Consider the following 27,934-nt stretch of genomic DNA (forward strand, 5'->3'; position numbering starts at 1 on the left):
GAGCCTCCAGTGCGGTTCAGAGTTTCAGAGGAACGCAGGATGAGATGCGGGACAGAGTCACTTTCACATCATGGAGAACTTCTAGAGCCTTTATAAAGTCAGAGACCACCTGAAACCTCTAAAGGAAAAGGTTTGTAACTTGCTTATTTCACAAGAGCTACATACGTGTGTGTGTGTGTGTGTGTGTGTGCTATAATTGAGCTGGTGTGTAATGTTGAACTTGTGTGTGTGTGTGTGTGTGTGTGTGTGTGTGTGTGTGCGCGCTCAGTGTGTGTTTATTTCATTTCTGCTGAATTTAACGACTTGCATTGTTTGTTTCTGGCCGTGTTAGATGTGTATGGCACATTCATTTTAGTTTTATACTGAGTGTGTGCAAATTCATTGCTTATAATTTAGTGCTTTTCTAATCCCCCCTTGGACCCCCCTTGGTCCCCCCCCCCCCCCCCCCCCCCAGGAATCTCATAGCCCATCACCTTTTAACTTACTTATTATTATTAGCAGTAGTAGTATTATTATCATTATTATTGTTATTATTACTTGTGAATATTTTTAGAAATATCTGTCACTACACATCACTCATATTCATCTCCATGTGAATAAACACTCCACAGGACTTGTTTGACAGGTACTCTGATGCTCTGAGTGCTTATACACACTGACAAGTGCACATCACCACACCTCAGGTGACGTCCTGCAACTGTCATTTAACCACTGTCATTTCTCACAAGTCCTATTGTCTGTGCAGGATAAAAAAAAACATTTAGCCCAATGATTAATCTTTAAATCTCTTTTGTTATTTCTGTCTCACTCAGCCTGTTCTTCCAAGTGCAGCTATAACATGATGGGAATTTGAGCGCAGCATTTCAATACTACTTTCTCAGTAGATAAAAAAATTACTTACATAATTTGCCTACCCAGAGAAGGACAAATCAGTAGTCTGCCCACCTGTATCTGGGCTATTGTTTTTTTGTTTTTTTTTTATTCATAGTTGCTGTTGGACAACCGGCAAAAGAAAAGAAAATATCCTTAATTTTTTTTTATTTGCTATGTACACCAGTCAGCCATAACATTAAAACCACCTGCCTAATATTGTGTAGGTTCCTCTTGTGCTGCTAAAACAGCTCTGACCCGTCATGGCACGGACTCCACAAGACCTCTGAAGGTGTGCTGTGGTATCTGGCACCAAGTCGTTAGCAACAGATCCTTTAAGCCCTGTAAGTTGCGAGATGGGGCCTCCATGGATCAGATTTGTTTGTTCAGCACATCCCACAGATGCTCGATCTGATGGACATCTGGGGAATTTTGGAGGCCAGGTCAACACCTTGAACTCTTTGTCATGTTCCTTAAACCATTTTTTGCAGTGTGGCAGGTCATTATCCTGCTGAAAGGTGGACAGGGGTCACATGGGCACTCTGACCGGTCTGCGGCTACACAGCCCCATACGCAGCAAGCTGAGATGCACTGTGTGTTCTGACACTTTTCTATCATAGCCAGCATTAACTTTTTCAGCTGTTTGTGCTACAGTAGCTCTTCCGTGGGATCGGACCAGACGGGCTAGCCTTCACTCACACCGCACATCATTGAGCCTTGAGCACACACGACCCTGTTGCCATTTCATCGGTTGTCCTTCTTTGGACCACTTTTGGTAGGTACTAACCACTGTGTATCAGCACCACCCCACAAGACCTGCCTCTGACCCAGTCATCTAACCATCATAATTTAATCCTTGTCAAAGTCACTCATATACTTACGCTTGCCCATTATTCCTGCTTCCAACACATCAACTTTGAGAACTGACTGTTCACTTGTTGTCCCTTGCTCCCACCTCTTGAAAGGTGCCATTGGAACAAGATAATCGATGTTATTCACTTCACCTGTCAGTGGTTTTAATGTTATGGCTGATCAGTGTATATTTAAACTTCATGGTTTTCATGGGCTTCAAACTACAGAAGCAAACACGTCTTCACCAGTCACTTGCAGCACAAGGAGAGGAATAAACCCAACTTCAGCAGTAAGAACAATACAGATGTGCTTAGCAATTTACCATCAAACCCTTAGCGTATCTTGGTGGACAAGACAGCTATTTTTTTTTCCAGATGTGCATCAAACAACAATAACAAAACAGTGATGCAAATGTCAGGTTGTGATGCCACATAATTAATAAGCAGACCCTCCATTTATTTTACAGACCAAAAGGATCACAGTCCCACTTTATTGTTTTGTATTGGTTCACAAGACTGAGGTCGAAGTTCGCCTAGATAAAGGTGGTGCATAATGAAAGTAACCAATACCAGAAGAAAATGAGTATTTGCCATCCTGCGTCCTTTCCCCTTCAATAAATTGGCATTTCCGTCTGGTTATTTTATTTGCGTTTGGACTTTATCTGAGAAAGCAGAAAAGCATTATTTTCAGTTGTCTCCCATATCGGGGTCAAAAATTATTAAAGCCAAGACTAAACTGTAATTGTTGGTACCTCTGACAATATAGGCCTAGTTGACATGATTGAAGGAATTTTAGCTAAAGGCATATTTAAAAAAAAAAAAAAAAAAAAAAAAAAAAAAAAAAGCATATTGAAGTGCAGTAAGATTTGTTTATATGAATAAGATATTATATTACACTAAAACATCCTTTTTCCCTGTTTTTTTGAACCACAGTGACAGCTTTTTGCATTTTTATGCAAATTCAGTAATTAGATTATCCAAATTCCACTTAGTATAGTAGGAAACATATTTCCTGTTTGTACATTACACACAAACAGCATTATTATGTTTCCCAACACAGACAGAGATCAGAATTCTGTATAATCTCTGATATCTGATCATGAAGTACTTCACTGATTGAATCAGTTGCGATACATGACTAAGTTCCCCCAAAGGTTTCAATGCAATGCAATGCTAAAGTGGCTAGTCATCACTGATGTTCTTTTATATTTTTATTAAAAAAACAGGATTTACTTTTGAAGCAGCTGCTTCATTTCTAATATGCGAGAACTAGACAGATGCTGCAGCTCATCTTCCTCAGTTTGTCTTCCACAGTCACACCATAGACAGCAATTTCACACCAATTTCAGGTTAACAGTTTACACAAAATAATAGCCTAATGATAGCTAGCTCGCTAGTGAACCTGGCTAATCGTTTTATGTTACATATTAGTTAGCCTAATGTAAGTTAGTTTGTCAGCAAGCTTGGCTATTAGCATACTCAATATAAGAGTCTAATGTTAGCTAGCTTGCCAGCAAACCTGGCTAAATGTTTAAATTACATAATACTTAGCCTAAGGTTAGCTAACTTATTAGTGCTTGGTTTTACTTACATACTACTTTAGCTACTTCTTTCATCAACACTAATGTTAGTGAAAGTAGTATGTAATTAATACCAAGCGCTAACCAACTAACAAACCTGCCCAAATGTTTGAATTACATAATAGTTAGCCTAAGGTTAGCTAGATTGCTAGTGCTTGGTTTTAATTACATACCACTTTGACTAAGATTAGCTAGCCAGTCTGAGAACATGGCTAGCTACTAAAGGCAAAGAGCTACTGCTGAAGAGATTAGCCTAGTTAACTAAGCTAACTACCTAGCTGGCAGCATTAGCACAGTGTCGTGTTAGCTAGCTTAGCTAGCAGAAAAGACCAAAAAAGTCAGCCACTGCAACAAAAGATTGTTGATTTATGATAAGATTGACTTTACTCCCTAATATCATGTTTTTTGATGGTACAATTGTGTGCATTGATAATTGTAAGTCATTAGCTAAGCATTTTTTAAAATTTTCATATGAAACTCCACAGAGTGCTTCTGTACGATAGTCGGTCTCCACAGTACGATATTGTTTAACATGCATGTACCATAAATTTGCATTTTCACTGACAGAAAAATGGTGTTACGTGGAGTTAACAGTGATCTCTGTGAGCTCCTGTAGATTTTAGTTATCAATGTTTACAGCTTAAAATGGCAGCGAGATTTTCACGGCTAAAGCCCAAGCCATCGCTAATCTAAAAACTTGCAAAAATTCTGTCGTAAAAAGTCATGTTCATTCCATAATGAGCCAGAGGTGACAGTGACAAGTTTAACATTTAATGTTGGGGATCACCCTGGAAAATAGCAGCTATAAACAGCCGTTTCCTCTACAGCCTCTCTTTCTCTACTGTTACAAAGTGCTGACACTGGAGACTCCTTCCATAAATGTTAAATAAACGTCTCCTTACAAAAAAACTTCACCATATCAACAAATGCACAAGTTTTAAAAAAATATCATTACGCAGAGCGTCCATCGTGTGAGTTGTTACTATAGAAACGATAACCTATTAGAACGAGTACATTAATATAAACCTGTGATTTCCAGCTGCGCTACTGTCAGAGCTGCTGTTATAGGAAATTAATCGACACTTTCTGACCAATCACAATCCAGAATAAAACAATGCTATGGTATAAAAAGTTCATATGCAGTCTGTTGAAGAGTAGCAACAACTATTTCTATAAATCCTGAATTCTTAAAACTGTATGACTGTGCTTTATAATTCAGTTGCTTTTTATAAACACTAATAATTATTCATGGCTTATAAAAATGTTGTAATACGAGTGTCTCTATTCAGTATAATGTGACTTATTAGGAATTTTACTTGGCAGCTGAGAGAGAGTAGAAGAGTAAAAGATTGCTCAGAGTAGGAGTACGAGGTGAACCCGTTAAAGCTGATTTCACCTCCAGGCAAAACAAGTAAATATGAATAAACATGAATGTAGAAATAAATATGAATAAACTTGAGTGTAGACATAAATATGAATAAAAATGAATGTAGCAGTAAATGTGAATAAACATGAATGTAGACATAAATATGAATAAACATAAACATGAATGTAGAAATAAATATGAATAAAAATGAATGTAGAAATAAATATGAATAAACATGAGTGTAGCAGTAAATATGAATAAACGTGAATGTAGAAATAAATATGAATGAACATGAATGTAGCAGTAAATATGAATAAACATGAATATATGAATAAACATGAATGTAGGATTTCAGGAGCAGAATTTCCCCACAATGCACTGCAGTCTGATGTATTTTTTTATGTTAAAATATAAGGCTGTGTGTGTGTGTGTGTGTGGTGCTGTTTCAGCTATAGAGGTGTAAAGTTAGTGTTATGATGATTTGTACAGTCTGTTATTGAGCAGAACCCTTCATTAACACTTTCACTGAAACCTGTGATCTTAAATCCTTAGGACTATGATTCTTATCATTCTTATAATGCTTAGAATTCTTCTTAAATTGTTTACAAAGCTCTATAATTACACTTCCAAAACCTGCTATAAATTACTATCATTAATTCAGATGTGTCACGCAATGCATAGCAACATACTGCCCTGTTCTTCTTCCTGACAAAGACTTAACGACATAATTACAGACCAGTTTCTCAACTACTAGTCCAAATCTGTGTTGACTGTTTTGATTCACTTCCTGTTTGGTACGAAAACAGATCACAGCAAAATCTTTGCTGAGGTATGTGTGGGAGAAGGCGGAGCTAGAAATGCACTCATAATGTCACACTCTTTATGACTTTAGACTCTTTAGTTCGTTTGCTAATGCATTTGGCTTTGAATTTGGCTAAGATTTGTTCCATACCCACGTCAACCTTGCTTCCATTTTTGGAAGAACCACTTAATTACACCTAACCATTCAAGTGTGTGTGAATCCATCAACAGCTCAAACTAATTTTTTTGTACCGACTTTAATGAAGTACACTAGAAGAACTTATCACAAAGGCATAGATTATTTACATTCAACACCAAAGTGCTGTTGAATTCTTGATTCTGATTGGTCAGAAGGTGTTGAGTAATTTTCCATGCACTTTTCTAATATCTTATCTTTTCTATAGTTCATGCATGTTTTGTTTTTTTTTACATGTGATTTTTGCTGTGATTTTTTGTCTTATTCACTTCAAGAGAGAAAAAATAAGGTCTGTGAGGGAATGTGTGTTTATAGCTGCTAGAACATAAGTGATAAAAGGACATAACCTGCTTCTAATATGTTACACAACATTAAATGTAACAGTAAATGGATAAAAAGTATGATGTCCTTCTTTAATTAATTTAAAAATGTAATCTTTGACAAATTGCGGTGGAATTAAACACTTTAGGTAATGCTGTTTTAGGCATTAAAATTATCAGTACACCCCATTGTTGAATATTTTCCTATAAGTGCACACCTCCCAAATGTGTTATACCTTACTTAACATTCAGGACGTTTCCTAAAAGGGAAGATGGACATTAATAGTCACAATTTATTTTCATATTTCACAGAGAGACGAGCTGAAACTTTGCAGCATGGGCAACTACCCTGGGAAAGAGCGGCATGGAGCCGCAGGTAACACACACACACACACACACAAGCCTCTGGCTTTTTCCTCGTTTAACCCCGATGATATCCAATAGGAATTCAGCAACCGCTCATTCTCATAGCAGGCTGAGAAATATAGCTAGCAGTTGCTGTAACAAATCTAATATTCCAACCACACACACACACACACACACTCAAACACACACACGCTGTTGTTCGGCATTCAATTTGAGATTAGGCTGTGAAGCCATCAGGAACACTTTTTCACACCCATGCTTCACAAATACTCTCTCTCTCTCTCTCTCTCTCTCTCGGACAATCTGTCAAAAACACCAGAATTTGTCTCTTCTCTCGAAACAGAGATAAAGAGTGAGACTAATAAAGATAAAGGTACCAAAAGAGCTCCACACATCCGTCTCCTTCAGCAGACCCACAATGCTTTTCTAGACAAAAACACAGCGCTGTACATTAGTGAGATTTCTGCAGTGAAGGAGAAGACAGTCATTTAGTGTTCTGCATTCTCCTCATGCCCTGCTGACTCAGCACAATACACACAGCAGCAGAGGATTAGACACACACACACACACACACACACACACACTCAGAAGTACTCACATAGAGACAAAGAAGAACATAAGACCACACAGACTGCACAAAATACTGGGACTTTCAGCTCCATAAAAGTGGAACCAGTGGTTCCAGCTAAATAGGTTTTGGTTCTTCAGAATAAATGTTTGGGAATTACAAGAAGCACTGAAAAAACACATTTCTCAAAAATTCTACCAGGTTTATTTTTATGGCACAAATGCAGCCCACGCCTCCTTCATTGAAACTGACAGACACAGAGGCCACACCCCCTTCACTGGGACTGAAACACAGAGGCCACACCCCTTTCACTGAGACTGACAGTGGCCACACCTCCTTCACTGACCATCTCTATCATTTTTCTCCTACAGGTACAGCTGATATGTTTCAGACACCTCCCACATCTCCGTCTTCTCCTCTCACTCCTGTTTTACCTGGAAACGCCCAACCTCTCCCAAGCCCCACCCACCCAGACCCTAACCCCTCCCCCCAGAGAACACCCTCCCCCAACATGACCGGCCAAGTTGTCTGTCTATCATCAGACAGTGTTGGATATGAAAACAGAAATGCCCCTGTATCTCTCAAAAAGGCCAAAGACGGTCCCATAATCCCCTGCAAGCGGAGGCAGAATTCAACATCCACCTCACCTGTGCAGATGGAGCCACCCCTGAGTGTGCACGCCAGTGAGGGGGGGGTGGAGCAGGGGCTTCTGCATGAGTGTGTGGTTTCACTAGGGCTCTGTGTGACAGATGAGAGGACACACACACTATCGGGTAAGTTATTGTAGATTGGCATCTTTCTGCTCCCCATAGGCTCCGCCTCCCAGGTGGAAGCCTGGAAGTGATGCAGATAATAATACAGTTCCACGTGTGTGTGTGTGTGTGTGTGTGTGTGTTTTAGATCTGCTGCGGTGCTTTCTGACTGAGAGAGAGCAGATGAAGGATGAGCTGAGGAGTCTGAAGGAAAAAATGCAGGTGAGTCAAACTTACTTCATCTCACATCTCTTTTCTCTTCTCTCTCTCTCCATCTTTCTTTGTTGTGCTCATTAATTTTATGCCTTTCCTGTACAAATGATTTTAACATTCAACACCTTGCACACTGAAGGCAACTAGCACTGGACAGAACCTGATCACACACACAGCAGGAGGGAGAGAGAGAGGCTAATTAAGATAGAATGCCTAAATGTGCTGTAAACATCCCATAATACTTAGCGACCGGACAGAGGGATCGTAAAAGGAGGGGGACCAGAAAAGACAAAAGAGAAGAGAGAAAGTGACTCTGCTGTATTCTCCTCACGTCATGCTGATTCAGCACAACGCGCACACACACACACACACACACACACACACACATAGCAAAGGATTAATCACATAAGAGGAATTAATAGAATGATTTGGTTAAATGCAGAACTCATGCAGTTAAATAGTTTATGAGCTATTTTCCAGGCCATTAAACAAATATTCCGAAAAAAGACAATATTTTACAGTTTAGCTCTAAGAGACAGTGAACTGTTTATTGCTGAAACTACAAGGCACTGCTTCTCGCATGTGTTTGCACCATTTTTTATTCCTGACCTTTCCACTCACTCGTTCGTATTAAAATTGTTATTAAACTCGTTAATAAATTAAATTGTTTATAGACCTGCAGTACTGTGCAAAACTCTTAGGCACCCAAATTCTTTAAATATTAATATTGTCTTAGATGTTCATATCATGATGTCTGCATTGTTGAGTCAGTAAAAACACATTCCAAAAAAAAATTCCCAAACATTACTTGTTACAGAAAAATGTTTGTACTTCAGTAAAAAAAAAAAGTAACATATTACATAATAGACCATATTTCAGACAAAAATAAATGCTAGCTGTCAGAGATTAGCTGCAAAAACAGAAGCAACTGTAACTCAAGAGTCTCTAGAGGAACTGTGGCAGCTTCTCCAAGATGCTTAGAAAAATTAAACTGCACAAAGCGTACCCGACCCTGCGTCTTTACTTCCGATGAAAAAGGATAGCAGCCAAGATGTAACCTACAGCACTCGATTTACTACAGCATACCATTTATTTGGCTTTAAAACATACTTCAAATTAATTCTACTATTTAAAAAAAAAAAAAAAAAGTGAAAATGGTTGTTTGATACATGTTCGTTATGTGCCAGGAATTACCTTGGTTAGCAAATTAGCAGTGTGAGCTAACTCTACTTCTTTACACTCGTCAGAGGAATGACCATAGAACTAAATATCTATGTACCTTCTTCTAACTAGTTAGATACAAATTAATTCATGCACTAATCAGTGTGAAATTCGGTTATTTGCGTTACATGTTACGTACCAGGCTTCGTATTAGCTTTGTTAACAAATTATGCTACTTCCTTCCAAGCTTTATTTTTCTTCATAATGTCTCTATACATTTAATGAGAGATCATATATAACAGGATAAGATGAAAGACGGTTATAATTTCTTAAATCGTTTGAGTCACACTGTACATAGGAGCTAATTGCAGGTAAGAACTAAAGTCGAGAGAGAGGAATTGAAGAAATAGTACCACATGCGTGTGATTGTTCATCAGTCATTCGAGACAGTCGTTTGAATTTGTCGCTTTACCACACCATGCATAATTTGCATAAAGTTGAGAAAATCATTTGCATTTGTAAAGATCTAGAGGACAGAATTGGTGGCAAAAAAAAGTTTTAAATAACGTGTTTAAGGTGATTGTTTAAACGATTTAAACAAATAGTGTTTTATTCCTTACAAAGACAACAAAATCATTGCAAATGAACAAATCAGTCATGTCTTATTTTTCTAGGACAGTGTCACAGAGTGAGATCAGTTCTTTTAATCTTTTCAGTATTTGAGATCCAGCTCACATTATTATGAAGGCTGATTTAGCTGTGGGTTTTTTTTTTCCTGGAGCACAAGAATTAAAAATAATCTTCACACAGGAACTCACACACACACAGATGACCATAAAGATAGACAGAGACAGTTGGAGAGGAAGAGAAAAGCCAGATGGAAGGACGAGGTTATGTACACCAGGAGAACTGTAACATCGCTCAAATATTTAGGAGAAAACTACAGGAAGTGATGTCGCTCCAGGAAGTGCAGGACAGAGAGATAGGAGATAAGGCCTTGTTATCTATAGCAATGTCCTATGGGACATGAGGACCAAAAATAAGGGTGCCCTTCCTGTTATGATCTCCATGGTGTGTGTGTGTGTGTGTGTGTGTGTGTGTGGGATGTTGAGGGACTGGCATCAAGATGGCTGATCAAAGAGCCCAGTGTTTCGAGGACAGAGGGAGGGAAAAACAGAAGGAAACATGGAGAGGGAGAAAGACAAAGAGAAACATAGAAAGAGAGAAAGAAATAGAGAAAGACAAGGAGAAGGAAACAGACGGGGAGAGAGGAAGACAGAAAGAGACAGATAGAGAGAGCAAGACAGAGAGAGGGAACAGAAGCAGGGAAAGAGACAGCCAGATATAGAGAGATAGAGAATGAGAGCAAGACAGAGAGGGAGAGAACAGAAACAAGGAGAGAGAGACAGACAGAGAGAGAGAGAGAGAGAGACAGAGAGAGCGTGAGAGAAAACGAGAGTAGTGACATGATGGACAGAGAGAGTGATGGACAGAAAGAGAGAATGGTAGAAAAAGAGAGAGGGGGAGACATACAGAGAGAAAATGAGAGAGAAAGGGAGAGATACAGGCAAAGACAGTGAGAGAAAATGAGAGAGACAGACAGAGAAAGGGAAAAGGGGGTGCATTGACATGATGGACACAGAGAGAAAGAAGGAGAAAACAGATTTAGAGGGACAGAAAGAAGGACAGAAAGAGAATAATAGAGAAAGAGAAAAGAGAGAGGGAGAGATACAGAGAGAATGTGAGAGAGAGACAGAAACAGACAGAGAGAGAGAGAGAGAGATAGAACAGATTTTGAGGGACAGAAAGGAGGACAGAAAGAGAATAAAAGAGAAAAGAGAAAGGGAGAGAGACAGAAAGAGAGAGAGAGAGAGAGAGATGGAGTTTATTAGGTTGCTCTTGCTCTCTGAATGGAAGCGACATTTTTTACCTCTGTCCTTTTTCTCCTTCACTAATTTCCTGTCCACCCCCTCTCCTCCAGGCCTGACCCACCCGTGTGTGTGTGTGTGTGTGTGTGTGTGTGTGTTCAGGCCCCTCTGACTCCTTTCTTCTACACTGTTGGCTGATTTGTGCCAGACATGGGACGACTGGAATGTAATATCACCTTCATCCCTCCTTCATGGTCTCCTTTAGGTTCTGTATCGTTTTATAAAAAAGATGGAAAAAATGAAGGGGAGATAGAGAGAGAGACTGAGAGAGACCGAAAGAGAGTGAGAGAGAAAGAGAGAGTGTGTGGGAAGAAGGGAATTCTTTTCAGCTGTTGAGAGAACAAAACTTTTTTGTTTGGCTAGTGTGAGGGGGCAGCGGCCGACTGGCTAAGTAACTACATATCGTGTGTGTGTGTGTGTGTGTGTGTGTGCGCTGTTCCCCTTTCCAGCGCCTCCTGCAATATTCAAGAGCACAACTACTCAAAATGTGACCTCAGCTAGTGACTGTAGTGTGTATGTTGTGTGTGTCTGTGTGTGTGTGTGTGTGTGTGTGTGTGGCGGTGCACTGTTATGGGAAAATAATCAATGAAAGGGTGATGTGATGAAGCGGAGTTACAGTTACCACGACAAAGTTGATTATTTTCCTGTAACACAAGGTGTTTTTTTTCCTCTTGTACAGCATTTTGTATGAAATGTGCAACTTCATGATACTTTTTGTCCATTTATAGTTACATTTAATGTTCTCACTTATGTTACAGCAGCTATAAACAGTCGTTTCCTCACCAGCCTCTTTCTCTCTCTCTCTCTCTCTCTCTCTCTCAAAACATACAGCTTTAACCCTGACTGTTACAAAGCGCTGACACTGGAGACTCCTTCCATTAATGTTAAATAAATTCAGTAAGTTCAAATAGTTGTAGTAGTTTTCAGTATGTGAATTTTACGATCACTTTTGAAAACAGTTTCTGTAATTTTGAGAGACGTTTTATTATTTCAGCTTTAAGAAGTTTAAATCATGGTCAAAGTTCTGGAAAGCATTAAAGCTGTTTTAATGTGAATGTGAATTAAGCGATTCCTTCCCTTGTTTATATTTCATATACACACTGACAGCCAATCAGTTTCACACACACACACACACACATTTCCCTCATCCTGTTATAGGAGTATTATAGTGGATATGGTATGTTCTCTCACCGCAGCAGCATTTGGGTGTGTGGGGTTTGTCGTGGGTGGTCATCCACAGCCAGACACACACACACACACACACACAGAGAGAGAGAGAGAGAGAGAGAGAGAGAGAGGATCAGTTCCAGATGGACACTGATTTCCAGGAAGAGCTTTTTGTCCTCAACAAAGTTTACATAAAAAATTATTCTTTCATTTCAGATTTGTCTGTGTGTGTGTGTGTGTGTGTGTGTGTTTTGTCCTCTGTGAGGACCAAATGTGTCTATAATGACTGGTCTCGATGAAGAGAAGTGGTTTATATTATCAGAAACAGCATTTTGTTTTTGCATTTTTGATGCTTGATGCAAAATTGTGTGTGTGTGTGTGTATTTATTAACCTAGCGCTGCAAGAGGCCAGGGTGTGGAAAGGAATTACCCCATGGAAGCAGATGTCTCACACACACACACACACACACACAGTGTAGTCCATGCTTAAATTTGTCCTGTGTTTGTAGTGTGTGTGTGTGTGTGTGTGTGTGTGTGTGTGTGTGTCTTATCTATGTCAGACTGGGTGCGGTTTTCCTGAGTTTTCCCAGTGTGTCAGTAAGCCTGTCTTGAAATGATCGTCCAGACACACACCCACACACCCATGTGTGTAGTGTGTGTTATGCCAGATCTGTCTCCCTGTCATCTATGTGTTTATACAAGGATGAGATAAGAACAGCAGATTACCATTTCTTTTAGTTATGCTTGTGTGTGTGTGTGTTTGGGGAGTAATGTTTAAGGCAGTGTGTCCACTAATCAGCTCCAGCTGTGATCTGAATAAAGGCATTAGTTATGATGAGGAGCCTGTTTCACTTTGACATCTCCTTTCCATTCTCCTCTCTCACTCTGTCCTTTCCTCTCATCATTAATTCTCCTCTCATTATTAACACTCCTCTCGTTATTTACGCTCCTCTCATTATTAAAGCTCACTCCTCATTAACACTCCTCATTATTAATGCTCCTCTCATTATTTACACTCCTCTCGTTATTAAAGCTCACTCCTCATTAACACTCCTCATTATTAATGCTCCTCTCATTATTTACACTCCTCTCGTTATTAAAGCTCACTCCTCATTAACACTCCTCATTATTAATGCTCCTCTCATTATTTACACTCCTCTCGTTATTAAAGCTCACTCCTCATTAACACTCCTCATTATTAATGCTCCTCTCATTATTTACACTCCTCTCATTATTAAAGCTCACTCTTCATTAACACTCCTCATTATTAATGCTCCTCTCATCATTAAAGCTCTCTTCTCATTAACACTCCTCATTATTAATGCTCCTCTCATCACTAAAGCTCACTCCTCATTATTAAAGCGCTCTTTTCATTAACACTCATTATTAATGATCCTCTCATCATTAAAGCTCTCCTCTCATTAACACTCCTCATTATTAAAGCGCTCTTCTCATTAACACTCATTATTAATGCTCCTCTCATCATTAAAGCTCTCCTCTCATTAACACTCCTCATTATTAAAGCTCTCTTCTCATTAACACTCATTATTAATGCTCCTCTCGTTATTAAAGCTCACTCCTCATTAACACTCCTCATTATTAATGCTCCTCTCATTATTTACACTCCTCTCGTTATTAAAGCTCACTCCTCATTAACACTCCTCATTATTAACACGCCTCTCATTATTTACGCTCCTCTCGTTATTATTACTTACTCCTCATTAACACTCCTCATTATTAACACTCCTCTCATTATTAAAGCTCACTCCTTATTAACACTCCTCATCATAATGCTCCTCTCATCATTAAAGCTCACTCCTCATTAACACTCCTCATTATTAATGCTCCTCTCATTATAAAAGCTCTCTTCTCATTAACACTCCTCTTCATAATGATCCTCTCATCACTAAAGCTCACTCCTCATTAACACTCCTCATTATTAATGCTCCTCTCATCACTAAAGCTCACTCCTCATTATTAAAGCTCTCTTCTCATTAACACTCCTCATTATTAATGCTCCTCTCATTATTAAAGCTCTCTTCTCATTAACACTCCTCATTATTAATGCTCCTCTCATTATTAAAGCTCTCTTCTCATTAACCCTCCTCATTATTAATGCTCCTCTCATCATTAAAGCTCACTCCTCATTAACACTCCTCATTATTAATGCTCCTCTCATCACTAAAGCTCACTCCTCATTATTAAAGCTCACTCCTCATTAACACTCCTCATTATTTACGCTCCTCTCATTATTAAAGCTCTCTTCTCATTAACACACCTCATTATTAATGCTCCTCATCATTAAAGCTCACTCCTCATTAACACTCCTCATTAACACTCCTCATCATTAAAGCTCACTCCTCATTAACACTCCTCATTATTAATGCTCCTCTCATTATTAAAGCTCACTCCTCATTAACACTCCTCATCATAATGCTCCTCTCATCATTAAAGCTCACTCCTCATTAACACTCCTCATTATTAATGCTCCTGTCATTATAAAAGCTCTCTTCTCATTAACACTCCTCATTATTAATGCTCCTCTCATCACTAAAGCTCACTCCTCATTAACACTCCTCATTATTAATGCTCCTCTCATCACTAAAGCTCACTCCTCATTATTAAAGCTCTCTTCTCATTAACACTCCTCATTATTAATGCTCCTCTCATTATTAAAGCTCTCTTCTCATTAACACTCCTCATTATTAATGCTCCTCTCATCACTAAAGCTCACTCCTCATTATTAAAGCTCACTCCTCATTAACACTCCTCATTATTAATGCTCCTCTCATCATTAAAGCTCACTCCTCATTATTAAAGCTCACTCCTCATTAACACTCCTCATTATTAATGCTCCTCTCATCATTAAAGTGCTCTTCTCATTAACACTCCTCATTATTAATGCTCCTCTCATTATTAAAGCTCTCTTCTCATTAACACTCCTCATTATTAATGCTCCTCTCATTATTAAAGCTCTCTTCTCATTAACACTCCTCATTATTAATGCTCCTCATCACTAAAGCTCACTCCTCATTAACACTCCTCATTATTAATGCTCCTCATCATTAAAGCTCACTCCTCATTAACACTCCTCATTAACACTCCTCATCATTAAAGCTCACTCCTCATTAACACTCCTCATTATTAATGCTCCTCTCATCATTAAAGCTCACTCCTCATTATTAAAGCTCACTCCTCATTAACACTCCTCATTATTAATGCTCCTCTCATCATTAAAGCTCACTCCTCATTATTAAAGCTCACTCCTCATTAACACTCCTCTTCATAATGCTCCTCTCATCACTAAAGCTCACTCCTCATTATTAAAGCGCTCTTCTCATTAACACTCCTCATTATTAATGCTCCTCTCATCATTAAAGCTCTCTTCTCATTAACACTCCTCATTATTAATGCTCCTCTCATCATTAAAGCTCACTCCTCATTAACACTCCTCATCAAAATGCTCCTCTCATTATTAAAGCTCATCCCTCAATAACACTCCTCTCGTTATCAACGCTCCTCTCGTCATTCATCTTCTTCTCGTCATCAGCGTTCCTCTCATCATTAAAGCTCACTCCTCATTAACACTCCTCATTATTAATGCTCCTCTCATTATAAAAGCTCTCTTCTCATTAACACTCCTCATTATTAATGCTCCTCTCATTATTAAAGCTCTCTTCTCATTAACCCTCCTCATTATTAATGCTCCTCTCATCACTAAAGCTCACTCCTCATTATTAAAGCTCTCTTCTCATTAACACTCCTCATTATTAATGCTCCTCTCATTATTAAAGCTCTCTTCTCATTAACACTCCTCATTATTAATGCTCCTCATCACTAAAGCTCACTCCTCATTAACACTCCTCATTATTAATGCTCCTCATCATTAAAGCTCACTCCTCATTAACACTCCTCATTAACACTCCTCATCATTAAAGCTCACTCCTCATTAACACTCCTCATTATTAATGCTCCTCTCATCATTAAAGCTCACTCCTCATTATTAAAGCTCACTCCTCATTAACACTCCTCATTATTAATGCTCCTCTCATCATTAAAGCTCACTCCTCATTATTAAAGCTCACTCCTCATTAACACTCCTCTTCATAATGCTCCTCTCATCACTAAAGCTCACTCCTCATTATTAAAGCGCTCTTCTCATTAACACTCCTCATTATTAATGCTCCTCTCATCATTAAAGCTCTCTTCTCATTAACACTCCTCATTATTAATGCTCCTCTCATCATTAAAGCTCACTCCTCATTAACACTCCTCATCAAAATGCTCCTCTCATTATTAAAGCTCATCCCTCAATAACACTCCTCTCGTTATCAACGCTCCTCTCGTCATTCATCTTCTTCTCGTCATCAGCGTTCCTCTCATCATTAAAGCTCACTCCTCATTAACACTCCTCATTATTAATGCTCCTCTCATTATAAAAGCTCTCTTCTCATTAACACTCCTCATTATTAATGCTCCTCTCATCACTAAAGCTCACTCCTCATTAACACTCCTCATTATTAATGCTCCTCTCATCACTAAAGCTCACTCCTCATTATTAAAGCTCTCTTCTCATTAACACTCCTCATTATTAATGCTCCTCTCATCATTAAAGCTCACTCCTCATTAACACTCCTCATTATTAATGCTCCTCTCATCACTAAAGCTCACTCCTCATTAACACTCCTCATTATTAATGCTCCTCTCATCACTAAAGCTCACTCCTCATTATTAAAGCTCTCTTCTCATTAACACTCCTCATTATTAATGCTCCTCTCATCATTAAAGCTCACTCCTCATTATTAAAGCTCACTCCTCATTAACACTCCTCATTATTAATGCTCCTCTCATCACTAAAGCTCACTCCTCATTATTAAAGCTCACTCCTCATTAACACTCCTCATTATTAATGCTCCTCTCATCATTAAAGCTCACTCCTCATTATTAAAGCTCACTCCTCATTAACACTCCTCATTATTAATGCTCCTCTCATCATTAAAGTGCTCTTCTCATTAACACTCCTCATTATTAATGCTCCTCTCATTATTAAAGCTCTCTTCTCATTAACACTCCTCATTATTAATGCTCCTCTCATTATTAAAGCTCTCTTCTCATTAACACTCCTCATTATTAATGCTCCTCATCACTAAAGCTCACTCCTCATTAACACTCCTCATTATTAATGCTCCTCATCATTAAAGCTCACTCCTCATTAACACTCCTCATTAACACTCCTCATCATTAAAGCTCACTCCTCATTAACACTCCTCATTATTAATGCTCCTCTCATCATTAAAGCTCACTCCTCATTATTAAAGCTCACTCCTCATTAACACTCCTCATTATTAATGCTCCTCTCATCATTAAAGCTCACTCCTCATTATTAAAGCTCACTCCTCATTAACACTCCTCTTCATAATGCTCCTCTCATCACTAAAGCTCACTCCTCATTATTAAAGCGCTCTTCTCATTAACACTCCTCATTATTAATGCTCCTCTCATCATTAAAGCTCACTCCTCATTAACACTCCTCATCAAAATGCTCCTCTCATTATTAAAGCTCATCCCTCAATAACACTCCTCTCGTTATCAACGCTCCTCTCGTCATTCATCTTCTTCTCGTCATCAGCGTTCCTCTCATCATTCGTGCTCCTCGTCATCAACACTTCTCGTCATTAATGTTCCTCTAGTCAGTAATGTTCCTCTCAACATTATTTCTCTGCTCATAATTATTTTATCTTCTCATAATTATTACTTCTCTCATTAATGCTCATCTAGTCAATAATTCTTTTCTCCTCATTAATTCTCTCATCATTGTTGCTCCTCACATCATTAATCCTCCTCCTCCTCCTCCTCCTCAGTGGCTATTTTCCTCACAGGCAATTCAAATCCAGGCAGTCACAGGCTCACAAGACCAAAGTCAAAGGTCAAATTTCATCTAGATAACAGAAGCACATGCCTCTTTCTTGTCCCACATCCTTCTTGCTGTAAGATGTTTGCCACGTGCATCAATAAATCTATTTTTAGATATTATGATTATGTTGTGTAAGCCTATTATCATGGTATATTTTTGAAAATGAACCTCAGCAGTAGCTCAGTCTTAATTTCTCTTCATCATGCACATCACTTTTGGCGCACTGATCATTTTTAGTCACTTGCTAGCTTGCTAGCTTGATAGCGTCACAGCTCAGTGTGCCTTTCTCTTTCGATGTGAATGAGTGTGTCATTTGAGTAGTGTGTTTTCATTTGTGAGTCACGTCCTACCTACGTTATTTGCATTTAATCTCCGCATGAACATGTTTTGGGAACAAGAAGAGTGTGTGTGTGTGTGTATCTACACTGTGGCAAAGTTTTCCCAATGCAGTATTTCCTAAGAGGCCAGTGAACTAGGTGTTTCAGTAAGAATGGTGGATATTAGTCAGCTCATTGTAAACAAAATGGCAAGGCTTCCTAGGAAGCTCATCTAATGTCAATTTACAGGTGATGTTGAAACTCAAGCGCAGCTGCCAAACCAGCAAAACCAACTGCAGAGCTGAAGAGGGTGTGGGTACAATATATAAACACTGCAAAGAATAAAGAATAAACACTACGTAGTATAATATCTTCTGTACATTTCACTGGTTATTGGTCATGTCAGAAATTAGACACCAGTGTGGACTTTGAAACCTTTAACTCCAGTCGTCATTAGGATTTCCCACTCTCCAGCACACCAGACTGAGCATGTGCAGTGCTGTAGCTGTGTGCAACACTGACATGCATTACAATGGAGAAAGTCATAACTAGATTCAGATGGTCTCGCTAAAACAGCTGATCTCAGGTCAGTTTCTGTTTGTGTAATATTCAGTGGAATATCATGTTACATGCCCAAGAGGGAAATAACTGTAGAGCAACACCTTTATTCTGACTGATTCATGCGTGATTCATGAAAACAGCAATGCTTCTTATTACTGTTAACTTAATCAGATGTATTTTTATTCGTATTAAAGGCCTGAAGCTATTAAAGACCTTAATGCAAACTAGTATCACACTGAATATTCCTGTTCATCTCTGCGTGTTAGTCTGATCCTCCAATAAAACAATCATTCTGTCTCAGACTCTTCTATCTTTCTATCAGTCTATCCTTCTGTCTGTGTCTTTCTGTCTCTGTTTGTCTGTCTGTCTGCGTCTCTGTTTCTGTCCATTTGTCTGTCTATGGATCTGTCTGTCTCCTGTCTGCCTGCCTATCTGTTTATCTGTCTCTCTGTCTGTCTACTATATCTATCTATCTGGCTGTCAGTCTGTCTATGTGTCTGTTTGTCTGTATGTCTGTCTGTCTGCCTGTCTATATACTGTTCCTAACTGTGTGTGTCTCCGTCATCTGTCTGCATGTGCCTGTCTGTCTGTCTGTCCATCCACTGCACCCATGTATGTGTCTACCCATATGTCTGTCTTTTCTATCTACTGTATCCACCTGTTTGTCTGGCTTTCTGTCTGTCTGTTTCTCGGTGTGTCTATCTATTGACTTTACCTCTGTGTCTATCTGCCTGTCTACTGTCTGTCTGTGCGTCTGCTGTATCTATCTGTATGTATGTCTTTTTGTTTGTCTGTCCGCCTGTCTACATACTATCTGTCTGCTATATCTGCCTGTCTGTCTACTGTATCTACTTGTCTGTCTGTCCATCCTTCTAAATACAGTATCTGTCTGCCTGTCTCTCTGTCGATTTATGTCTGTCTATCATTCTACTGTATCCTTCAGTCTACCACCTATCTATCTATCTATCTATCTATTTATCTATCCATCCATCCATCCATCTATGTCCATCTATTTGTTGGTTGGCGTGTCTGTCTGTCTGTCTGCCTATCTACTGTATGTCTGCCTGCATGTTTGTCTACCTATTCTATAAGTCTGTCTGTTGTATCTGCCTGTATTTCTATCTGTCTGTTTATCTCTGTCTGTCTGCCTATAGATCTGGCTGTCTATCAGTCTGTCTCTCTGTCTGCCAGGCTGCCAATCTACTCATTGATCCAGTCTGTCTGTCTATCTGTCTTTCATATCTAACAGCAACTATCGTTTCATGAATCGAGTATTAATCATGCAGTATTTCTGCCCCAGAGAACAGCAGCTGAAATTATTCTCACCTTTCCTGAATCCTATAAGAATTTGCCTGAGAGTTCTTGATGAAGCTGAATATGATGTATTTTCTAACACACTAAAGACAAAAACTTCCCGTGTGGGGGTGTTGTGTGTGTGTGTCCAGACAGAGCGCAGTGAGTGGCTGCAGTTCCAGTCTGACCTGCAGGTGGCGCTGGTGGTGGCCGACCGGCTGAGAGCCGAAGCTGAAGAAGAACTGAACGCGCTCCGAGAGGCGCGGGAAGACTGGGAGAGGCAGCTGACCGACTCCCAGCAGGGCCAGCGAGAGGTCGAAGGTCAAGTGGAGCACCTAAAAGCAGAGCTCGAGCAAAGCAAACAAAGACTTAGCCAAAGAACAGAGACTCCCAGCCAGCAGGGGGCGACAGAAGGGTGTGCAAGGAGCACTGTGGAGAGATGGGGGGATGAGCAAAGGACAGGAGAGGAAAAGAGAAAAGAGAAAGAGGCGGGAACTACAGCAAAACTAAAGTGAGTATAAGAAGATCCGTAATGGAGTTTCCATCCACTTGGTGCATTTAAAGAGATGATGATGTAGTGTGTGTGTGTGTGTGTGTGTTAGTGTTAGGGTCTCTCCATGACTATGACCATGTTCCAGTACTGTGTTTAACACACTCTTAATGATGTCCGTTCAGCAGTTCCCCTCAGGGAAATCCCTGTCACATCATAAGGGCCATTCCATTACTTTATGAGATTGATAGAAGTTGATGTCTTCTTGGAAGGTTAAGGGAGCAAGTCAGCACAGTTAGACTTCAGCACCAAAACTAACCCAGAAAGTTTCGCAATCTGAAGACGTTACCTGTTTGGGCAAGCTGGGTGAAACTCTTTAGTAATGTAAACAAATGCAATAAAATACTTTGTTCAATCACACGCTAGCGAGAGCATAGCCATGTTTCCAGGGTCCTAGATTCCCTCAGTATGATGCATTAAGAGAACCAGTGAAAGGGTTCCTAAGGTCCTAAGGGTTGCAAGTCATTTAACTGGATAAGTAGTATACAGAAAAAGTCAGATTCCACTACTAGCCTAGCAAATGGTAGATCCCAGACTTATGTTGAGTAAAAATAGGACTGTTACCAAGAAGATTTTAATGGGGGAACATTGGGCTCTGAGAATATAGGGTTTCTTCCTAGAATAACTGTGGTTTGCTAGGGGTATATTTGTTGAATCTTAGAGACATGGGAATATAGGGTCTTAGGAACATTAGGTCCAAGGAATATATGATCCACATAACAGATTTCTAGAACTATATGGCTTTAGTAACACAGGGCCCTGGGAATATGGAGTCCTTAGAACACTGGTCCTGGAGTATAGTGTTTTGGGAGCATTGGGCAATGGGAATATACAGCCCTGGGAACACAGTGTTCTGGGAACATTAGGCCATTGGTTTATAAGGTTTTTGGAAGCATAGGCCCTTCTGAACATAGGTCTCAAGAACATTGAGCCATAGGAATATAGGGCTTGAGGGAACATTTTACCATGGGAAAATGGAGCCCTGGGAATATAGGGTTTGGGAAACATTGGGGTATGTGAATATATGGTTTGGGGAATATTGGGGTATGTGAATATATGGTTTGGGGAATATTGGGGTATGGGAACATGGAGCCTTGGGGAAATAGGGCACTGGGAATATAGGGCACTTAGAACATGGGGCCCTGGGGTTAGATTGCTTCAAATAAATAAAACCCCTGGAAGCATACTGAAGGTCACTTAGTTCTAAATAAATGCTTCACTGCAATGTATCTCATGGCCCTCAACAATGAATTAACTGGTTCTTGTCAAAACAAAGTCACACTATTTTTATGGTACATGCCAATGTTTTGCAGAAAACAGTCAGCATCCCCCACCAGCCTAGTAAATGGTACATCCAAGACTTCTTTAGCACTGATCACAAATCCCATGAACAAAGTAAGAACAGATCAGTGTTTTTAATCATTTCTGTGACAGAATGTGTTATACATGCACCATGTGGAACATGCGTTTGGTAAAATGTCCTCTGGTTATTTTAGAACAATCCAACAAGAGAGAGGCTGAATATGGACCAGCAAGACAACTTGATTAATTTATATAAAGGTATGCAATTGACACAAAATACTGCTAATTTACTGAATTTCAGAACATGTTAAAGTTCACTGTGTGTGTGTTTAATAGATAAAAAGGAGGACAATCCATCTGTACACCTGTCTCCTTTTATAGACCCTTCTCCAAACAAAACTAGCAAGATAAAGTGAGTGTGAACTTCTTTTGTTTTTCTCTTCCTGTCTTGCTTCTCACTCCTACTTGTGCTTCACTCACAAGAACACAAAGACCGAACCTCCACTTCCATACATTCTGTAATTTATCATGACTCATGCTGAAGGTCACGGAGCAGTTGATTTCTTTTTAAAGTCAGAACATTTTTGATGTTTTGACAGAACATCTTGGGATGGACTCAGGGTCAGTGTGGAGGATGTTTAAAGCACTTATGACAGCTAGAATTTAGTGTTTAGTTGCGAACCTCTATAAATATCTCATACTTGTTTCTGGTCAGTGGGTGAAAGCTCATTTTTTACAGCACTTGTATAGTTTTCAGCTCCTGTGTCTAGATTCTGCATTAATGGAAGGATGTCCTCACCACTGTTTGAAAGTACTCGGTTAAAATATATACTAAAAATAAAGCAGTAATCCATGAGAGGTTATGAGTTACAGTTTATCACAGGAAAGGGTGGTTTATTGCTTTTATAAAACAGTGACAAAAACAGATCCAATATTCAGTGTTCAATAAATCATTTAATTTATTATTAATAATAATATTAGCAATAAATAATTCTTCCACCATGCAATGTAGCCTCCTAACAGCTTTGGTTACTAAGCAACATAATGGGAAAAGATTATTTTATGGTATTCTACGGTGTTATTGGTTTAAAATCATGGACATTAATACTGAATTCAGTTAATGTGATGCTTCGAAAGGGGGATCAGCCAATCAGATTGTAGCACCAAAACTATCCTTTACATAATGTCTTCTCTGTGATAAACATTTATGCAGACAACTAACGCAAAATTCTTTTCCCGCTTTTCATATTTGCTGCACATTGCAATCTGATCACATTATTTCATTATGAATTTATTTATATTAAAATACAATCATTATATTGTTGCATTTGCAGAAAATGTGAGGCATTATATATATATATATATATATATAATCAGCCTGTGAGCGGCTATTTTTTTTCTTCTAATGACCTCGTGGTGCAACACACACTGCAGTGTAAACCATAACCCCAACATTTTGAAAAGTTTCCATATTATTGTAGAGATTTAGAAAGTTGCTGGTTAAAATGAAAGCGTTATCTTTCCGGTGGGATGTGCTCGAATAAAAGCACTTTTGGTGAATAGATCACACAAATTTTTTTTTTATCTGTTATCATTCATGTCTTAAAGTTGCACCCATGAGTAAAAGCATCTTGTAAATGTACTTCAGCTCAGTGAACCAGTCCAGGACGAGTGAAAGTCTGCTCTTTGTCTGAAACGGCTGAACTGCAACTGAATTAAACGTTTTAGGATTCACCGTCATCCTCTCGTCTTTCTCCAGGCCTCAGGAGGACTTCAGTGTGCTGCTCAGACGTCACGGCGGATCCAAACGCAACTCACTGCTGCGTTGGTGTCAGAACCGAACCAGCGGATATAAGGTACACAACTCGGACTAAATGAGCTACAGTAATTTGAACTGAAATGAACAGGGCTAAGTAAGGAGTAATAGTCCTTATTTTCCTATAATGGCTCATCGCAAAGTGTTTTTATTCCAATTCTACTACAGCAAGTTTCCAATGAATATTTTTTAATCCGTTTATAGTTACATTTAATGTGGAACATCTACAAATTCCTGTTATCATTTATGTTATAGCAGCAATAAACAGTTGTTCCCTCATCAGCCTCTCTATTTTCCTCTTTCTTGAAGTTAATGAGACAAAAATAAATGCAGCTTGTCACGTTACCAAGAAACCACAAAGTGTAAACTTCTCAGTCCTGAAGACTTTCCCCTGCACTCTGTAACTTATTGACTCTCATAATTAGAGAAATCTAGCAACAGGTGAAAATATCGCAATTAAAAGAAGCAAAGATTAGATGAGGGCGGAGTCAGGACTAACACAGGAAATAAAGCCAAAACAATGAACCTGTGCCGCTGTTGATAGGGGAGCTATCTAATCTCTGATCGTGAGATGAAGACACCACGTGTGATGTGACGGTCCTGTGTCAATGTAAAGACTTCAAAATAACTGAAATACACTGGATCTATAAATATCTCTTTGGTTGTCTAGTTGCTCTCTGTCTCATTGTGCCTCTGTCTCTTTTTCCCAGAACATCGAGATAACGAACTTCAGCAGTAGCTGGATGGACGGCTTGGCTTTCTGTGCCGTGTACCATAGTTACCTCCCATCACACATACCCTACAACACACTCAGGCCAGAGAACAAGGTAACACACACTCATACACTCTCCACCGTATAGAACACCAACACCACGTACAAAACAACCTGATAACAACTAAGAAGACTTTGACATTTACTTACACTTTAGAAGCTTTGAGTCAGCATGAGTCTCTCGGCCATTAGATCGACACTGCTGAAATCTGGCTTCTGATTGGACAACAGAAGGTGTTGATTGATTTCCTAGAACAGCAGCTCTGACAGTAGTACAGCTGCAGATCACAGGTTTATATTAATGCACTCGTTCTAATACGTTATCGTTTCTATAGTAACAGCTCATCCACAGGTACGGTGGAGGATGGATTTAAAAACAGGTGTAATTGTTGATATGGTGAGGTTTTCTTAAGGAGACATTTATTTAACATGTATGGAAGGAGTCTCCAGTGTGAGCGCTTTGTAACAGTCAGAGGTAAAGCTGTAACTTTAGGTTTTTCCGACAGAGGAGTTTACGTGTTGCTGTTTCTTGTTAACTATAAGAGAGAGAACAATAGATGATGATGATGATGATGATGATGATTTTGTCCTCAGAAAGAAAACCTCTTGCTGGCATTTCAGACAGGAGAGAGTGTGGGAATCGCTGCGTCACTGGTGAGTCATTATACTCCATAAAACACTCCTCAGATCACTGCACGGGTTTCTGTGAAGCCTGTGAACTTAAACCTACTTTTTTATTGCACCAAAGCATTTTTATTAACTATAATACTGCTCCACGTACTACAATAAATTCCTTGATTATCTTTCAGAATTTTTAGCACATGTCCATGGAAAATACTCATAATACTAATGTTCCATGTTCTCATTATGTCAGGGCTCTGATAATGCATGGATGAACAGTATTAATGTACATGTACATACACTTACTGAAGATATTTTATTGGAGCTTTATGGAACATTAATAAAATGAGAGCATTGTTACTATATTACAAAGAATTATAAGTTCGAATAATTTGCTTCATATAAACCCTATCTATAAGTGAACATCAGTAGTGTAAGATTCTGATGTATTGTTACCATCTGGCAAACATTAAGAAATAATACTTTCTATTTTTATGTCTCTTGAAAAGTCACTTTTTGTTTATTTTATTTGATTTATTGTGCAAATGTATTGCTCCAGATTTTTATTCCGCTACAAGCTCATTCTCACACAGATGATAAACTGCTCTCTGAATGCTGAGCGTGTAACAAGGCTGATTTTTCAAACTGTGTTTCCTTTAAGACCGCAGACGAGATGCTGAAGACTGAAGGCCCCGACTGGCAAAGGGTTCTGGGATACGTGGAGAGCATATACCGCCATTTTGAGATGTGACCTCGGGAACATTAGTTATCCTCCTCGTTTTCTCTGGAGTCATTTGTTCCAAACAACTTCTCCCACTTCAGCGAGATGTTCCACGAGCTGGCTTCACATTTGAGCTCCACCATGTGGACAACTGATCATGTCATGATTATACTGCATTCGGGATGTGCCTTGTGATTTAGTTACACAAAAAAAAAAAAAAGAAAGAAATATGGCCCGAATGACAGCACACAATAATACAGTACAATTTGCATATTTTTAGTAATCAGTGCCAGTATATGCCAAAAAGCCAATAATATTGTGATGAGAATTAATAAAGAAAATAAAGAAGTGATACACTTGGGAACGTGCTGTTACAGGAAAATAATCAGCAATGGGTAGGCGTGATGAATAGTTAGTTACCACACCAAAGTTGATTATTTTCCTATTACAGCAAGTCCCAAAGTGTTTCATTCCCCTTAAACCACAACAATTTGCCAACGATTACAATTTTTATTTATTAAAAAAATGGCACATCATACTATTTTTTTGTTATAGTTACATTTAATGTTGTGGTACGTCCATGAAGCAAATTACTTCCTGTTATCACTTATCTTATAGCAGCTACAAAGTCGTTCCTTCACCAACCTCTCATTTTTACTTTTAAAAATTAATATGACAAAAAAAAACGCAGCTTGTCATGTTACCGAGAAAAAAAAACTTTCCCTCTGACAGTTGAGACATCATATCACTCACGCCAGGTGTAAAGGGGAGTGACAGCTGTACCTGCATTCACAAATACATTTGCAAAATTGAGCATATGACCTCATGTCAATAACATTAGCTAGGCTAAATAGTTAGCAAGCGTTTGCAAACATTAGCGCAGTGCTGCATTTAGATACCTTGCTATTTTACCTGATCGTTAACATCATCAACATCTATTTAGCTGATCAAATGTAACTTAAACCCCACCCTTGCAGACTCAGAGGTGCCTGGGACTTGCCCAAATCAGTCATTTCTGGCCTAGAATCTGTATAAAAGCTTGCATTTGGAAATAGTTAGGTTATTGTGAGTCATTCCCTGGTGCATTTTCAAAGATATGAGCACTGATAAGATTCTGCCAGTATCAACAAGTCAAGGATTTCTGGATTCCAGTCAGGACTCGGAGGTGTTATTTACGCACTCCTTTTCTCTAAGAGTGCCGCTATTGGACTGATTTCACTGAAACAGTTCTCAATGACCAGTTTTTTTTTTAAATCCAGACTTTAGTTCATGTACGGATTTTGTAGCGTACAGTGTGTTTCCCCTGTGTTAATGCACCTGATTTATCACGGCGGCTGGACGTGATGCGACTTTCCACTGGCATGGGCCAGGATGCACTGTGTTTGGATTCACAGCATTGCAAAGAAAGGACTTCGTAAGAAACGTGGACTTCAGAATAAACGCTTATATGGCATTTCTTACTTTTGTGGGCTTCAACACATTACTGCTGAGAGTGTGCTGAACTCCAGCGCATGTGTATTAACAAATGCCATAAAGTGATTGCTAAAGTGCCTTTAATGTGATGTATATATTAAAACTTCAGTCTTGTGCCAAAGTCAGTAACATTAACAATAAAGGAATATTTTCTTTATCATGTCTTGGGATGGTGTTCCTATTAATTAGTCATCACGTTAGTGATACATGTACACACACAGGCACATATATATATATATGTGCCTGTGTGTGTGTATACATGCATATACCCACACACACACACACATACATAGGTGGCCTGGTCTGATGAATCACGCGAGTGTGTGTGCGTCGCTTACCTGGGGAAGAGATGGCACCAGGATGCACTATGGGAAGAAGGCAAGCCGGCGGAGGCAGTGTGATGCTCTGGGCAATGTTCTGCATTCTGCCGGGAAACCTTGGGTCCTGGCATTCAT

At 39.1% G+C, this 27,934-nt stretch overlaps 1 protein-coding gene across 1 annotated transcript; it reads left to right on the forward strand.

Annotated features, from left to right (window-relative positions):
* Nucleotides 1-27,636, forward strand: si:ch211-195o20.7 (cytospin-A). Its single transcript, XM_034307780.2, has 12 exons — nt 1-130; nt 6,297-6,360; nt 7,290-7,691; nt 7,819-7,892; nt 20,377-20,735; nt 22,088-22,169; nt 22,271-22,334; nt 22,413-22,488; nt 23,836-23,932; nt 24,603-24,719; nt 25,259-25,318; nt 25,947-27,636. Exons 2-12 carry the CDS (start codon nt 6,321-6,323, stop codon nt 26,034-26,036), a joined length of 1,461 nt encoding a protein of 486 aa, XP_034163671.2. The 5' UTR covers nt 1-130; nt 6,297-6,320; the 3' UTR covers nt 26,037-27,636.
* The last annotated feature ends 298 nt before the right edge of the window (nt 27,637-27,934 follow it).

The sequence above is a fragment of the Pangasianodon hypophthalmus genome, chromosome 10 (genome assembly GCF_027358585.1).
Source record: "Pangasianodon hypophthalmus isolate fPanHyp1 chromosome 10, fPanHyp1.pri, whole genome shotgun sequence".
Taxonomy (NCBI): domain Eukaryota; kingdom Metazoa; phylum Chordata; class Actinopteri; order Siluriformes; family Pangasiidae; genus Pangasianodon; species Pangasianodon hypophthalmus.